At 39.9% G+C, this 17,334-nt stretch overlaps 1 protein-coding gene across 15 annotated transcripts in view; it reads left to right on the top strand.

Moving 5' to 3' along the window:
• The window catches only part of neo1a (neogenin 1a), a 156,573-nt gene that overhangs the window by 89,205 nt on the left and 50,034 nt on the right, over positions 1-17,334 (top strand). For all 15 annotated transcript variants that reach the window (XM_038700677.1, XM_038700682.1, XM_038700686.1 and 12 more), the window contains exon 5: positions 6,661-6,797. In XM_038700677.1, coding sequence (XP_038556605.1) covers positions 6,661-6,797 — 137 coding nt within the window. The remainder of the gene's footprint in view (positions 1-6,660; positions 6,798-17,334) is intronic.

Below are 17,334 nucleotides of genomic sequence, written 5' to 3'. Positions count from 1 at the left end.
CTGGTAATACAGATCCCAGAGTTGTGTTTGAGGGCAGCGCGGTGGTGCAGTGATTAGCACTGTCGCCTCACAGCAAGACCGAAGAAGGCCGCAGGTTCAAACCCCGGTTGCCCGGTTGTGTGGAGTTTGCATGTTCTCCCCGTGTCTGTGTTCTCTCCGGGTGCTCTGGCTTCCTCCCACCATCCAAAGACATGCAGGCTAGGTTAATTGGTGTCTCTACAATTGTCCTTAGGTGTGAGTGTGAGTGGTTGTTTGTCTATGTGTGGCCCTGCGATGGACTGGCAACCTGTCCAGGGTGTACCCCGCCTTTCGCCCGATGTCAGTTGAGATTGGCTCAAGCCCCCCGCGACCCTGTACACAAGATAAGCGGTTGACGATGGATGGATGGAGTTGTGTTTGAAATGACATGTGTACCAACCACAGGCAGCAGGAAACAATGCCAGTTAGATGTTATGACAATAATAATAATAAGCATTTTAACTGTAATGTAATATCTGACCAATCATTGTGGAACTGCCAATTCCACAATGCCACAACAGAAATTTTGCAGTAGGAATTCTATATGAATTGTAATAATGTGGAATTCAAACCACCAGCACTTTTATAACGTTTGATTGTGATTGCTGTGGTAATGCTGCATGCACACACAAAAGAATTGATTCTGTAACTCATGGCTGAGTAAATGCCACTACCCTTTACATTTTCTTGTAAGCTAACAATCATTCAGATGCACTCATCCATAATTGGCTATATTTTTTGAATGAAGTCACGAAGTGACACTCAGACCTTTAACCTGCTTTGTTCTCTTCATCCTACAAGAGCATTGTTAACACCCACACCATCAATGGCTGTCATTTTTAAAAAATTCTCTGTTATGGTTTTCAAACTAATTTTGAGACATTTGGTACCGTTCTGCTCTTTACTTGTTGTTTTCAAACGGCACAGAGAATGGCCACTGCAATAAAAATATGGTTATTGCAACTGAACCTTTCAGCCTCTCAAAGAAGCCTGTCAGAGAAACTATCGATGTTAATGGCCTGTGATTTTCGCTTGCTCTTTTCTTCAGAGCAACTATTAGTGAGGTTAATGGCCTCGTGCTGAGCTCTTATTCATCCCACAGCAGCAAATGATACAGTTCTTAGTGGTGTTTCAGACGTCATTGGAAATCATAGATTCAGCTGACAAATGCAAATGTTACTGAGACCACAGAACACCATCACCTCTGCCTAGCTTATTCGTAGTTTACATGTGATGTCACATTCCAAGGATAACGCTCACTTAGAGGGCAAAAAAAGAAAGCAACTGATACACTGTTACTTTAAGTTTGTTACTTTTGCGTTGCCAAAATGCTGGATGGTTGTTGTGCTTTTGGACAGACTAATCGACGAGGAGACAAGCCTGAGCTGTGTTAGGTGAAGGAGTCCCCTCAAGGTAAACGTAAACATTACCACAGTCGAGCGCTGGCAGGGACCTGCCGGTTTTTAACGCCGGAAATACGGATAAGGGTGCTGTATATGGATTGCGTATAGCCCAACACTTGCAGTTCATGTCCATATCTATCTTTTTCTTGAGTTGAGAGGTGAATTAATGGCTTTCGCTGCGTCTCTATGAGGGAGTCACGCTGTGAGCCGCTATGTTGGTCTGTTGTTTTGCCCTCCAGGTCACCACGCATGTCACGTGACTGAAAACTAGGAATTGTTAAGGAGGAAAAGTGGAGAATTATAGTTTCTTGTTATCCAAGTGTGAGAATGTGAGTTTGAAGGTACACTCGCTGCCACTTTATCAGGGAGACAAATGCAATCCAGCGCAACAGCTCTGCACATATTCTTCCATTACAAAGCTTAAAATGTTTTGTTATGTTTGATTCAGTCCGGTACAAGGTAACTGCTTAACTACAACCTCAATAATATAGTTAAATGAATACCTCTCTGACAGTGTCAAACTAAAACAGATCATTATTATATTTGGAAAAGTAGAATGTTGAGATTGCATCATATTTTTAAGGTGTACAGCGTAAAGGGTACATAAAAAATGGGGCTCAAGATTCTGTATGTCCAGGAATAAGAACACATCAAGAAGAGTTAAGGTCCATGTGAGTATGAAATAGAAACTTCACCTATTAGTACTGTAGGTATCCACCACAACACATTCTTCCAGATACACAGGAGGCCCATATGTTTAGAATTCTTCTTAGGAACTCAAAAAAACCACTGGTAAAATGATAAATGGCGGCAGCAGAGTGGTTATGTTGGCATGTGGGGCTGAAAAAACAAGACAAGCAACATGGTTTTCTGGCAGTGGAGCATGGAAAATGTCCTTTTAGGATGTCTTGAGTCTCAAGCACATCACAAACACTCACAATCTCACTGGCTGTCTTCAAAACATGTTTCCTGTCATAGCCTCTATTGTTCTTCTTTGTATTCTGGTTATAATGTTACATTTTATTGTCAAGAAGGAATTACATCTAAGAGGAACACATTGGCTATTGGCTGAATCTGTAATCAGTGAAAGTCTGCTTATTACTTACTTACTATAACTTAGTTATATACTGCAATTTACCAGTAAAAGCTCAAACTGTGTGGCATCATTAGTTGAAATATTTATTCACCGATAGTCTGGACCTGCACATTGTCTGTCACATCATAAAGCAACTCACCTGCAGTGCTTTACTGTGGCTCTTCACTAGACATTATCTGGGTATTTGTCCTATTTAAAGGCTTTATTATCTGGTAGAGTACTGTAGTTTTGTAGATGTGACACAGCGTTGGGCACATAGGGTTCACATGGCTTCAAACACCCCAGAGGGCCCACCAGAGCCCTCACAAAGTATATTATGCATGTTATGAATTATGGGCTGCAGCTTCATCATAATATGCACTAATCAAATGATCGGTTTATTCTTGGCGGCCCTGGTAGGGTAAAAAAAAAAAGAAAGAAAAGAAAGTCAGGTATGCAAGAGTTGTTTTTGTCTCGAGGGCCCTGTGGCTTTCCATTACGAGCCAGAGGAAAACAAAAACGTTTTCATGGCTGAGTCACTTGAGATGCCCCAGCCTGGGCTATTGGCACCAGGTTGCTTCTCACATTAATCTCTATTTGTTTATTCATTCATTTCTTTAGCGAGTCTGATTTCTGCCTACTCTCCTTTTGTCTCTCACATTTGTTTCTCCAAATACCACAGCTCATATCTGGACAGGAATAGCTAAAGAACCAAATGTTGTGTTTTGGAAGCAGGAAAAATCATGCCACTCTGCTCTTAGTGGCTGTAAAATGAAATCCCACTGCTTTATTCACACATTGAGCATGTTTCAAATTCATGGAACTGTTATGATTATGACCTGGTCTAAAGGGGGGAAGTTCAATTTGCGTTCACTTTGAACCACAACACCTTGAACAGCACAATACTTAGCATTCATGGTACATGACTGTGCAGAGAGAGATGGGTTGAGACGGTGGAGGGGTTGGTAGTCATAAAGAGAAGGGGGGGGGGGGGGGGGGGGTGAGTAGGGAGCAAAACAGAAATTTTGTCTGAACAGAAAATGGAGAAAAAAGATGCCAAACAAAGAAAGGTTTAGAGATTCCCACTCTATCCATTAATAATGAATCTCCTTTTTTTGTTGTGACAGTTCTGATTCCACCTGCCTGCCTCTTGTGCTGCAGATAGCATAACCCATGCCCAACCACTGTCACAGCACCACTGATTGTTCTGTGACAGCATACTGTGCTGCCTCCATCAACACACACACACATAACCACAGTTCTTCAGTGATCTGCAGATTCCCCGCGCCCAGGTGTACTGACCTTGCCACCAGTCTGTGTTACGGAAGGCTTAGTCACCACTCACACATACCAAATGTGTCACCCTCCCCCTTTCCAAGCTCTTCTCTGAAGCCTCTGTGGCTGCCACTGCCTTCAAAGCTAAATGGCAGAACAGGGGACAAGACTGTGTTAGAGACCTCTACATGTTGACATTCTCAACACATTTTCTGGACTAGTTAAACACTAGAGAGAATCAGAATCAGGGAGGATGTTCTTTCCAACATTTTGAAACTGATGGATGATTTTTTTTCAGGGGTCACGATAAAGAAAGTCAAAATCTAGACATTTTTTATAGGTAAACTATATCTGACTGAGTTTTTCTCACAATTTTGCCAAAATATAGGCTATAAGCTTAGTTGCAGCTGTTGGAAGCGTAATTGGTAAAAACACTGACTCAAAACCAGATAGAGAAAGCAAGACCAGTTAGCATCATTGCACCTAGTCTACCTGACACATTTACCCTGTAAGCTTTACATTGCTTATACTGTATGTGTGCATCTGCCATTTTGTTACAAGATAAAAAGTGACAGTGGAAATAGTGAGCTAATTTAACGGCTCCTTGTAGGTGAATACTGATAACGCAGTTTTAATTAGAGCCTCTCTTATGAGCATCTACCACTAGGGACCTGCCGCTAATGCACAAGATATCCTTGTCTTAATTTAAATGAACACAAGTGGAGAGAGCCCCCTCACAATAGAGCAAGGTGTCTTCAGCCCATTCAGCCAGAGTCAATTTACTTTGTCTCCCTCCCTCATGGTCTATAAAAAGTAACACATTACTTGTTCACAGAGCACTTTAGTTGCTGCAGTTAGAGCTAAGATCGACTTGCTCTAAACAGAATGAGAAATTGCCTGGTGGTTTGATATGTGCTGTATGTTCCTCTTTTAAGTATAAGAGGAAGCTGTCAATGCCTTTTATGGTGTATGCGGCACTAAAGGCCAAGAGTCTGAATAGTTGTCCTAGGGAGACTAACTTCAGGAAGCCTGGCACAACAAACTCAAGAGACATCTTTTAGAGGGATTTTTCATTCAGCAGGGATTTGACATTCAGAGCCTCTCAGCAGAATCTGCCATACTCTGTAATGTGCACAGGGAAGCCGTCAATGTATGTACAGCAAGACATTTGGCTTTTTTTTTTTTTTTCTCCAGTCTCAGAACCAGAAGAAAAGGCAGCGGCCTACTTTATGTTCTGACTATTATACTTTTCTGTAATTTGTGGTTCATGCCAAAGAGCTAAATTGTCTATTTTATCCCTACGATACAAGTGACAGTGATGTCATTTTTGTGACAGCAGATCGAGTGCCTCTCGAATTGTGTGGAAGTAGTAACAAGTCAGCAGTTTGTTTAAAACTAAATGAACCTGCAGCAAAGGGTTGCTTTCCTCAGTGCACTCTTTACCTCTGCGTGTATCCTCACTCCTCTGTGCAAAAACCATTATGCACTGATCTTGCATCTTACTTGCTGGGGCCCTCTGTGGATTTTTATCTTCTTCAGCCGACCCGCTGCTCCTACTTTTCTCCCTGCCTCTCTGTTTCTCTCTTTCTGAATGCAGAGTTCTCTCTGTAAGCTATTGATTTCTGTTTTCTTTCCTCTCAGCCTCCTCCTACGCCCATGCTCCAGTGGTTGTTGAATCAAGCTAGAGCTTGGCCACAGACTGCTTCTGGGCCTATTGGGAAAATCAAAGTTGGGACTGTTTAAAATGGAGGAAGGTCACTGGTACAAATAAGGGCTATAGAAACAGATTTGTGTTTATATTTTTGGATTAGGTGTAAATGGTTTAGAAAAATACATTTTCAGGATTGGTCAGTCTGAAATTAGTGATGAATAGCCTGATTCTGATGTTACAGTCAAAAAGTTATGCAGTTTTCAGTGAGCTAGTACGATCTCCTGCCACTGTGTGTTGCAGTATAAACATATATCTTTTAGACATGAAAATAGTCATTTTCATAATGATTTAACTGAGGTTCAAAGTATTTAATTGAAAGTTTACAACCGGGAGTGAGAAGGACTTTTCATACATATAAGCCTCTATGAGAAAAGGAAAATGTTTAGAGGTTGTGAACCCTCAATAATTGTATGATCATTTATTTCTTAATATGCATCACCTCTGTGTATATCGAGTAAAAAGAAACCGTAGTTCTTTAAGTCAGAATCACTTCTTCTTGATGTGAGATTACTGCATTGTTGTTTTGTAGATGCATGTCACCCCAGTTAATTAACAGCTGATGAAAGAAAATGAAAACATTTTCTTAAGGTGATGCAACAACTGCAGTTGTGACACTGTACTAACTACAAGCTCCAGTTGTAGCTTAATTTATAGCACGAGTAGAATCATTGAATATTATTCTTTTTCCTGTCTACTGTTATACTAGATATCCGAATTCTCGAATTGTCCGTGAATCAGTATATAAAAAATAAATCAAGAAGAATTGTAAATTGCCATTTTTGTCAGGGCAGTTGACTTGGCTGTTGGCATATTTTATTTATTCAGAGTTAGTAAAAGGTGACATATCAAGGGAGGTAAGGAAGGCATTTGGAGTCAGCTTAAGGCCAGTTGGGGAACATGGAGCTCCAGAGGCTGCAGCCTTTACCACTCAGTCATCTGAATGGAAATGGGCTATAATAAAGTTTTACATATTTTAAGTCTGTTGTAAAAAAAGACACTGAGGCTCAAGTTCAACTCTATCTATAACCCAATATGGTCAGCAGTGCTGACAGTCCTACATGTAGCAAAGGTCATTAATACTGTTTATAAAAAAGGAATTGGTAGGAAAGACTTGTTCAGTCAGATCAGACAAAGTTTCTTTCTTCCTTTCCTATAACTTTGTATCTTTCTGTCTCCAGTGAGGGTCGTCTGGAGATGCTGGGGGGAGGCATTCTCCAGATATCCAATCTCACAGAGGAGGATGCCGGCATCTACACCTGCATGGCGGACAATGCCAACACAACCATTGAAGCTCAGGCTGAACTCACCTTACAAGGTACCCTCAACAACCCACATTGTCTGCTTTCTTTTGTAGGACCAAAGGCACAAAATCATAACCATGCCAGAAGCACGGATCAAAAGCTATACATTTATCAATTCTGAATTTCACCATAGGATTAAAATCAGGATTTCATAGTGTACGCAAGATAACTGCATACACACAGCTACAAATCAGCTAATCTGAGAACAAACTTGTGGCTTTATTTTGTTTTTGTTTGTTTTTTTGAGTGAAGTATGAACTGAATTACCATACAGGCTAAAATTAAGACATTGGAGATTAGTGAAGAACAGTTGCAAGTGACAATGCATTAGTTCCAGATCCAACTGCACTCTTGGACCATCCTTCTATCACTGAAAACATTTCATCTGATTATTTTTGGGAATGAGCATATTAAATGTCCTAAGGACCCATATCCCAGACCTGAAACAAAGCAACTGACAATTTAGTTTGAAATTAAATGAACAAGGTGTATTTCTTGTATGCAAACTATGTAGAGGTAACTCAGCCCTGTTGAGATGTGCTGCACACTATGAAAAAGGATATGTTTCTGAAGAAGAGGAGTGTTGACAGTGAGCAGTGTATTCAGCCTAAATAGGCAGCATATGGAGTATTTGTACCTGTTTAGATCTGCTATTTCACATACCTCCACTCGATGCAGGAATGACAGAAAGATTTGAGCTGCTCATATTGCTGGCAGGAGAAAGACAAGTACTGGAATTACAAAAGATTGCAAGAGTAGCAGGCAGTTTTTAGATACCAAAAAACATAGTGAGAAGACACACACATAGTACACTTCTGCAACAGAAGCACCATACAGTGTTTCCTCCTTATTGTGTGTCTAAATAGATGTATTCAGACTAATCACGCTTAGTGTTAAATATAATAGTAGACATAAATAAACAGCATTGCTAATAGAACTGCATTTGTATAGTTACATTACAGCAAATGTACAATGTTCAAAACGATGTTCATTTTTTTAATGTAATGTTAGATCAATTCTGTAAAGGAACTAAACTGCTGATCCCGAAGTATTTATCACTTAAAATTCAGTGTTGATGAGTAAATTTGAATTCTAGACATGTCTGTCATTGTTGTTGAGACATATTTTTTAGAGTATTAATTATCACACTTTCACAAGCAGCAGCTGCTATTTCCCAAGTGAATGCTGATTTATCTTCACTTTCAAAGTGCTACTTTGAAAGTAAGAACCTAATTTGTGCAAGACTGGTCTGTAATAAATAAATAAATAAATAAATAAATAAATAAGCTCAGTACGTGTCATGGTGCAATATACAAAATTTCATGCATAAGCCAACTAGAATGTATGGTGTGATCAGTGGTGACAGTCCCACAGAAAGCATACAAATATTCTGCACTGGAAAGGTCAATATTAAGTCAATAGTCAAACTTGGAGCATAAATGAACTTTGACTCACACCTGGGGGCTCATTCATAAGCAGTGCTAATGTGTACGCACAAATGGCTTGAAATGTGTGCTTGTAAGCATAAAGTGGGATTTAGAAAAAGAAACTAGATGAGGAAATGTACGTAGATTTAGGGAGAGTTGACCCATGCGTATGAACATTTTGGAGACAAGGCACATTGGAGACACGGATGATGAGGTGGTGAATTAAAGTCAGATTGTATAAGGATAGTTCTCACACATTTAATTTAATTTAAGATCAAACGTTAATTATAGATCCACGTTATCATAAGCATTCAAACCAGCAGTTTTATTTTTAGGCTACTTGCACTTGTAATCAGCCATAACTATTTGATTAGCAACTTTCAGTTTGAAAACATATAAGCTAAATCACATCTTAAATCAAGCATTTTCAAGCATTTTTTTTGGTTTGTGACATCTCTGCATTGACCATCTATGGTTGAATGTGGGCTTGTAGAGGGCATGATGGGCTGATGCACGTGCACACATTTCCAGGAGAACTGTGATTTAAAGGGGAAGTTAGCTGCAGGTGTGTGTACGCACTGTTTTATACATTTATTTTTTTGGGGGGGTCTCATGCCATTTACTGTTTTTGTGCGGATGTACACTTTTAGTATGGATATAAATGAGGGTCATGGTGTTAATATTTAAAAAAATATATAATTTTCAGCATAAGCACAAAAAGCACAAAAAACACACCAAAATACCCAACAAACACCCACACGCTGTGCTTACCCAAAGACCAATGCACAGTGACAGTCACAACAACCCTAAATGTTGCTTCACATTGTTTATTTTCCGTCATCCTGAAAAGGAAAATCGCATCACTTATTATCATTATGTGAAATGTGCTCGCCTCTACCAAAACTATGAACAAATCAAAGTGTTGCAGTTGAGTAGGTCACCTTACAGCTTCAACTATGGTAGCAAAGTAAGTAAAAACTTAGATATGTTTAACCCATTCAATAAATAAAGCAAAGCTCAATATTCATTTAATATGTAGTTAAAGAGTCAGTAGTTAATGGTAATCTCCCATCTCTAAAAGTGCAAAATAATGTTCAGCTATATATATCAGTAATTGTATAAGTAAGTAATTACTGTCAGACTTTGTGTTGGTGAGAAAAATACACATGAACACAAATGTGTCGTGTGTGCTTGTATGCTTTTCCCAGGTGAAGCAAGTCAACAGGATTTGGTGAGAAATAACATTAGAATGGGGAAACACCCTGAGGCTCATTCCCAGGTTCATTGCATTTCACACACAGCCACATCATGCTATGACTCCATCCCTTTCTTCACAAATCCCTTCATCTCTTCATCACCCCTCCACCACCCTTTCATCGTTTCCCATCGCTCACTGTGATTAAAGGAGACAGTAATAGAAAATCGGATCAGGTCACAGGAGGACATCTGACTTTATTCGTATTCAGTCTTCATGTCTGTCCACCGAATTCTCACTGAAATCCCTCATGTCTCCGATACGTCCCCTACCAGTCCTCCTCCTCCAAAGTGACAGGACTGTAGAGGATTGATCAGCACTCTTGGAATATTGTTGAAAGGCATCAGTCATTGTAATACGATAAAACTGTTTGACTCACAGGCCTAATTGTATTTGCTTCATCCAGATTCATGTAGAAACCATATTGTGGCATTGATTTGCTCCCTTGACAACAGAAGTGACACTTGAAAGGTCAATTGATTCCCTCAAGAAGTAGTTAGGCTTGTAAAAGACAGTCATACAAATCAGTGTGGTGTGAATCTATACCAACAGCAATTTTTCCCCTGTGATTGACTCCTTATAAAACACCTCAGGGCCTCTTTTGCTGCAGTAACAATAAGAAATTGTGTGTATACGTCTAGTGGCTTTTCATAAACACCGGACAGTTTGTGCGGAGGAGAAGATGCAGAGAGTCAGCCGGGGATTTGATACGGTAAAACATTGTTAGGTTTCGCCTGGAGATAGCTTGGGGGTTTGTGATACAGCTAGTGCTAATCTGTGGAGGGAGAGATACATGGGGGCTGCACCGGGTATGTGCGCACACACTAATACACACATCCATGGATACATAATGACGGAACATATGGTCAATTAGGGCAGGGTGATATGGCTAAAATCTTCTCCAAAGTCTTATTTTATATCACGGTAATGGTATATATCACGAATCCCATTAGAGCAAATTTTTTGTAAATTCAGTCACATCTATTCATCACATTTGATTATGTTCTTCTTTTATTTGTAACTTTCATACAAACAAAAACAACTCCTCCTGCTTTGTTTTACAGTTTCACTCTACTCATCCATGTTTTCTTGTCACTCTTCTTCTGCTGTGTTTGGCAAACCAGCTTAGAGGTGTGTTACCGCCATTACCGTCATTCTCACTGTCCCAAATCCTGTTACCTCCCAAGATCACGCAAGAATCCAGCCCTGATTTGCTACATAGTCTGCTGAATATATAGTAGAGACACTAATGGATAGCTCCCGCAGTGGAAACAGTATTGCCAAATCTCTACCGGTGGACACATTGCTACGCTGACGCGCTAAATACCTTACCCTAAGGTCAATTATGCACTTACTCTGTATACCTGTGTGCTTGTGCATTGTATATTATTTGATAGAACAAATGGCCAGTTTCATGTTATTGATCTTATAAATTCACAGTGCCCTATCAAAGGTGACATCACATGTACAGTAGTATACATATGTGATTCTATGAAAAATCACAAAAACAATCCAGTAAAATCTCTAAAAGAATCTGATTATTAGTATTGGCCATTATGATCCCTAAATGCAGTGTCTGAGGGGAAACTGTTTCCCAGAAATTAGGCATTTACCACTAAGTTTCAAGATACCCTGTTAACCCCGTCTGATCAGAACCTAATGACGCTTATTATGGCTTTTTGAAGTGCTGAGAATTTACTCTGAGCATGTACCTGTTGCACATGTACAACATTGCTCCAACAAAGGTCTGGACAGAAAAGTGATGCTGTGCAATGCTATCAAAACATTTAAATGTTTGTTTTGTTGGCTGCAGTAAAAACAAGAATACGTCTTTGCAATGTGGAATGATGTACAACAGCTTAGCAATAGGTTTCGAAAGAGCAGTGTGTGCCATATCTTTGTATTAAATATAATCAAAGTGCCAGTGAGATAAAGAGGATTAGAGCCTTTATTTGTGAAGACCACAAGCATGATCTGGCATGGTAGTGAAGCAGACTTTTCCTACTACAATAGAACTCCAGGCAGGTAGTTTTGAATAGTGTTAACAGTAGCGTTTAGTTCACCTTTCTTACTCACGTCACATCTCGGAGCCCTGCACAGGGACACACTTCTGTGTTTGTGCGAGTGTGTGTTTTGTTCACCATGACTTTGCTGTGACATCTCACCCTCTATTCGAGCTGGCACAAGGATAAATGAGGCCAGAGGAGGCAGCAGCTTTTGATTATGGTCTTGCGTGACAAGGGCACCACCCAGACCTGGACTCTGTATGTGTGTGTTAGCACGACAGAAATAGTTTCTCCACAAACATGTATGTTTCTAGTTTTATAGGGCCCCGAGTCAGTGGCCTTCATCTATCATGGCCTCATGCTATCATGTCATCAACTTAATTGTTCTTTCCATGTGCTGCACTCACATGCAGGAAATCCCTGCCCCCTGTAAAAGTTTCATGTTTTTCCTATGGGTTGAGAAGATTTATAAACACCACAAACAGCAGGAGTGTATTTACATTGTTATAGAAATGAGCATAAATAGACAGAAACATAAAAACAACTCTAGGTATGGTAAATTTCAGCTCGCAGTTCGCCCTTCTTTTTTACTCTTCTGTGGGAAGAAAGAAGTAAGATATAGATTGTGTATCATATCTACATACTTTGAAGGTACATACTGTGCAGGTCATGTTTTTCCACCAAAGCATGTGTGGCATCTATTAACATATCTAACTTCTGTAGCGGATTTTATTCTTAACTTTTTTCCCAGCTAAAGACAGGAATAGTTGTTGTCAATGATGCGTGGAAGAATTACAGATCTGATAAGATCTGGTGGATATTTTAGTCTGTTTTTACTTTGGCACACCATCTTCCTGCCTTCTCTCCAGTGTCAAAAAGCAGTTATTTTCTGGCCGAACGAAAAAGAAACTTTCCATTCTGCTATTAAAAGAACACTAATCTGATGAGGAGCAGCACCCACAGGCACACACCTTTTTTCCCTTTTTCATAGGGGTTGTTATCTCAAACAGTGGGATGAGAGGTGTGTGATTCCCGTCTATACCTTCTTTCTCATGTCTGCATTCATCTGTGGGGAAACAACACTGATAAATCTGCTGTTTATTTCAGATAGAGCCACATTTACATGACACCACCAACATGCAAGTACAGTGTGCGTGTGTGTCTTGTTACATTGAGACATTGTGTTAGTCTGTCCCATGTTTCTACATCTGCTCTGGAGAACCCAGTCCAGCTCGGCCAACCTTATCAGGTGTTTGAGTGGGCAACAGCTTCTGGCTGACATTACTCATACTGTCCAACTGTAAAACTGAGATTTTCACTTCTTTGATTCAGAGTGAGGACACATGCAAACCCACAGTTATTCATCACCACATTGCTAGTTTGGTGTCACTGCTCAGGAAATGGTTATTCTGGCACTATTGCAGGGATTGTTGATAATATTAAAGAAAATGTTACAACCATGTGTATCCCTTTAAGTAAAATGTATTATTATATAACTGAAGTATATACATTCTAAATATTTACTGTGTCAGTATTCATGAAAAATTAACCTGCTTATACTCATATAGAAGTTAACCCACCAAAACTTTCTCACACATAAGACTTACAATGATCTTGAGACTTCATTACAGCATGAGCATAATGTTAATTTGTTTTGGAAATACAGGGGCTTTTATTTATGTTTACATGAAACATTAATACACCAGATTGTCAGGGAGTGAATGGTAGAATTAGTGTTTTTGTCCATTTTCCAATAGTTGGTTGAGTTGTATCTGTTTTAGAGCTCTACTTTACTGAGAATATGTCCTTCTCTGAAGACACTGCACAGAGGAAGTGCCTTGAAATCCTCTATGTGCCGTTACCAAACCTTCAAGCAAACTTTGTTTCAGCATTTCAAGGACAATCTCAGGCCTCTGCTTTCACTCAATTCTAGTAATTTTAGAACCATCAGAGGGAGTCCACAAAAACACCCAAAGATTGAACTCTCGCTTTATGATGCTGCCTGTAACAGGACATTATGCTCTCCTCAATGACTAGGAAAGCAAACACCAAGCATCTTTGCTGAAGCCGTTTGTTTTGGCCAGGATTAAGAGTAAAGCTGTTATCTTTGGAAGAGCAGGATGGGTAATTAGTGCATGCCGAGCTCCACTTGCCCTCAGAGTAAACGCTGACTGCCCTAGCGCTATTGTTTAACAATATGAAGCTAACTGGAGTAGGGACATGTCTTTGATATTTGGATCCTTTAGCGTCAATAATTTTACATCAGGCCTTAATAGAGGACTATAGCCTAAATGTTGGGCTAAGGTATGTCAAAAACCCATTTATTTCAACTTTTGACTCTTCCCAGCAAGCCAAAAATACACCAACAGCTGCTTTCCCCCAGCTTTTTGATTTTGATATTTCAACGTTTTTAACAGTACCAATAGATGCAGGCTGGACTTTTTTTTTACCCTCATGCCTCTGTTCAGTTTATTCCTGGCTGCCAGTTAAGTATTCTGCCCAGAATCCCTTTAAGAATCCTATGGGGTTTTGTTTTAACAAGCTCACAGTAAGACACACACATGACCTTTTTGTGGCCCTCTTTTAGCAGTTCACTGGAGTCGGTGTAAGTCTGCATTAAAGCTTCTTTTACTAAGCTATAGACTAGAGAGATGATACCAGCTCCTAAGAACTGGCATCGTATTTCTTTTGCTTATTCTCCCTCCTTTATATTTGTCTTGATGTTTTTCCTCCCTCTTTTGCATGTCTGGATTTCTTTTGTTGTTTTTCTGTCTCTGTTGAATTTGTCTTTCATTAGATAGTGGTTTATTTTCCAATAGATGTCAGCCTGTTTAGAGACATTCCAGCTGGTAGGACTGTTGGATAACACGGACTTTGCATCTGTGACATCATCTATATGTATTCAAAGGGACACATTGAGTCCTGGATTTGGATTGGTCAGTTATCACCATCTTTGTCAGTTACTGCATCCAGAAAACCCAAATTTGGGGCTGCAGCCTGGGTATACTTGATGAGAAAGGTGTGAGAAGTAACAGCAATGCAGAGTGCGATGGATTAAGACAACTGTCAATCAAGCAAACATGCCACAAACATACCCTCTTCACACCTTTAAAGGCACCATGTGGATGTTTTTTCAATAAAACATACTGTATACGTCATTAAAGTCTGACAGACGTTTCTTACTTAATAATATTTTAAAGATAAGATAGATATAAGATATACTTTACGATAAAGATACGATTATTGGGATTATGAGTTCTCTTTTATTATATAATGTTAACTTTTACAGTGCATTATTACCATTGCTACCATAGCAGTCGGCAGAATGTTTATCTTATCATGCGACGTCCTCATGGCATTCATGTGCATCGTAGTACATGTGCTTTTACAGTAAAATATGCAAAGAATGCAGAAGCCTGCTGATCAGAACATTCCTTCACTGCGGTAACAGTGTTCTGAAACACCAGGCGTATTTATAATGTCCTGGTTATGATGAACCACTTATAGGTGGTAGAACAGTTTCATCCCCACCTCCTCCTGTCCACATGTTGAAATGTCCTTGGACAAGACACTGAACTCCGTGTCAAGCCAGTGGGATGCAAAAGCCAGTCCCAAACCTGGGGAGGGTTGGGTCAGAGAGGGAGGGCATGCAGCGTAAAAAGCCTATGCAAAATCAAATAAGCCGATCATCAGATGTCAACGGGCTTTTGGGAAAGAAGTTGGATGTTTTCACAGTAACTTCTGTGCTGACCAACAGCTGCACTCGTCTACATCCAATGTGACTATATTAACCTTTGCATAAGCATGTTTCATGCTGCAAGCAGCCAATTAAGGAAGGTCATCAGACTTGTTGCACGGAAAGTTTCCCCTCCACACACACACATCCTCCACACATCACCCTCCATTGACGCCTGAAAGCTTCCTCCACCCCCACCACCCAAGCGTTTTTGGTATATTTAGGCGTTTCTACTCATTGCTCAGTCCAGTAGGTTCCAAATGTCTGAACTCCATTTGGAGAAAATGGTGCATGTCTGCTCAGATAAATGGATAGAGGGAGGGGGAGGCTAAAGATGGAGAGATAGACAGGGAGTTACAGGAAGATTAAGTCAGGGAGGAAAAAAATGAGAAACTGAGTGGTGAAACAGAGAGAGTGAGAGAGAGATAAAGAGAGCTTCAGGGTACCAGTCGCCATCAAAACCTGTCACCAGGAGGCTCAGCGAACTCACACACACACGTGCACAAACAATATATATACTGACAGAAAGACATTGCAGTGTGATGCAAAAACCCATACGAATACTGTGTACGTGCACAGATTGAGACAACATTGATATACAGAAACATATGTTCGCATACATAAGCAGGTACTTACACACACTTGTATTATGCAAACAAAATCCAGCCATACACACATTGCCGGCAGCGAAGGAAGGAAATACAATTATGTAAAGCATATATTACTGGTAATAATGGGACGAAACAAGTATCCAGACACAATTATTTATATTTGTGTCTGTTGTGTGTGTGGTTCATCAACATCCACACACACACACACAGACTCACGTGCGACTTAACGCAGTGTCCCCGACGCACCAAAGTAAACCACAAATTCCACCTACCTCTGCTGCACAGCTACTAGAGGCAAATATCCAGGGGACACCACACTGTGAAACACATTATTCGCAGCTCACACATCCCTCTGCAGGGGACACCAGTACACACATAGATACACACATATACACGAGCACACACTGAGCAGGGTGATCGCTGTCTTGACAATCATACAGTGATCCAACTCTACAAGCATCATCATCCTCATTTCCGTACTTGTCCACATTGTCAATATTTGCCTCAGTAGCTCACAGAAAGGTCTAGGCACACATTAAGTAAAGCGAAGGAAGGTTTTAATCGTCTGTGGCACTATCCAGTTGTTTCATGTTCGACTTCTTCTGCTACATTGTGTGGTTGGAAAACTGGCATTTGAAAGTCACGGGAAAAAGCAAGATACAGTACAGTGGGCTTAGGGTTTTTTTATTTTGTAACATCATACCTGAAGGGAACCTCCACCCTGGGATACTTCTACACTGTAAAATATGTTGTCCTTTGTTTGTGACGTTTAGAGATTGTATATCCTATTGTGAGTCTTTATTTGAAGATTTTTTTCCCAGAATACCTTTTGACAGTCTGAGTGACATGCATGGATTTGTAGCAGTCATTAAAATGTTGAGCTGATGGGCATATAAATATAGCTAGCAAGGCCACAACAGTGAACAGTGGGCCATGTGAATGACTTGCACACCAAAGTGCAGGTCTCTGTTTTTACTGCACAATAGCCATTACCAGTGCAAAGCGTTCACAAAGAAAGACACACTATATTTTTTAAATATGTGGGGCACACAATGTCAAAATGGTTATTTATAAATTAGCATTCAGTTTTTGTTTTGATAGTTTACATCAGGGTCTCAACTACATTTGTTCAAGGGCAAGAATTTTTCTAAGCGGACACTGTAGGGGTTGACTTTCAATAAAAAATAAAAAATTAGCCTTGATTACCATATTATTGTTAAATATTTGCACTTTCATAAAATGAATGTTAGCCTATATCAGTGTGACAGACTTCTAAAAAACATGGTAAATCCATAATAACTACATACTAAATACTTAACTAGAAAATGCCCTCAGACTTCTGCCAAGGAGGCAGTTCACTGTGGAGTGATGGTTAAAATCTGTAATTGTAAATGTAGCTGCAGAATGTAGTTCTCATTGGCAGTAAATATTAATCAGTATTAATAATCATGACCCTATTATGCATTTGCTCCGTTATTGTGCATGTCACACCTGTAGTTACTGGTTGTAACAGCAT

Source organism: Micropterus salmoides, unplaced genomic scaffold (assembly GCF_014851395.1).
Source record: "Micropterus salmoides isolate LMB-PRFRI ecotype aquatic unplaced genomic scaffold, ASM1485139v1 Ms_hic_scaffold_6, whole genome shotgun sequence".
NCBI lineage: Eukaryota > Metazoa > Chordata > Actinopteri > Centrarchiformes > Centrarchidae > Micropterus > Micropterus salmoides.
Note: the sequence above shows the minus strand (reverse complement) of the source record. Positions and strands in the feature narration are given on the sequence as shown.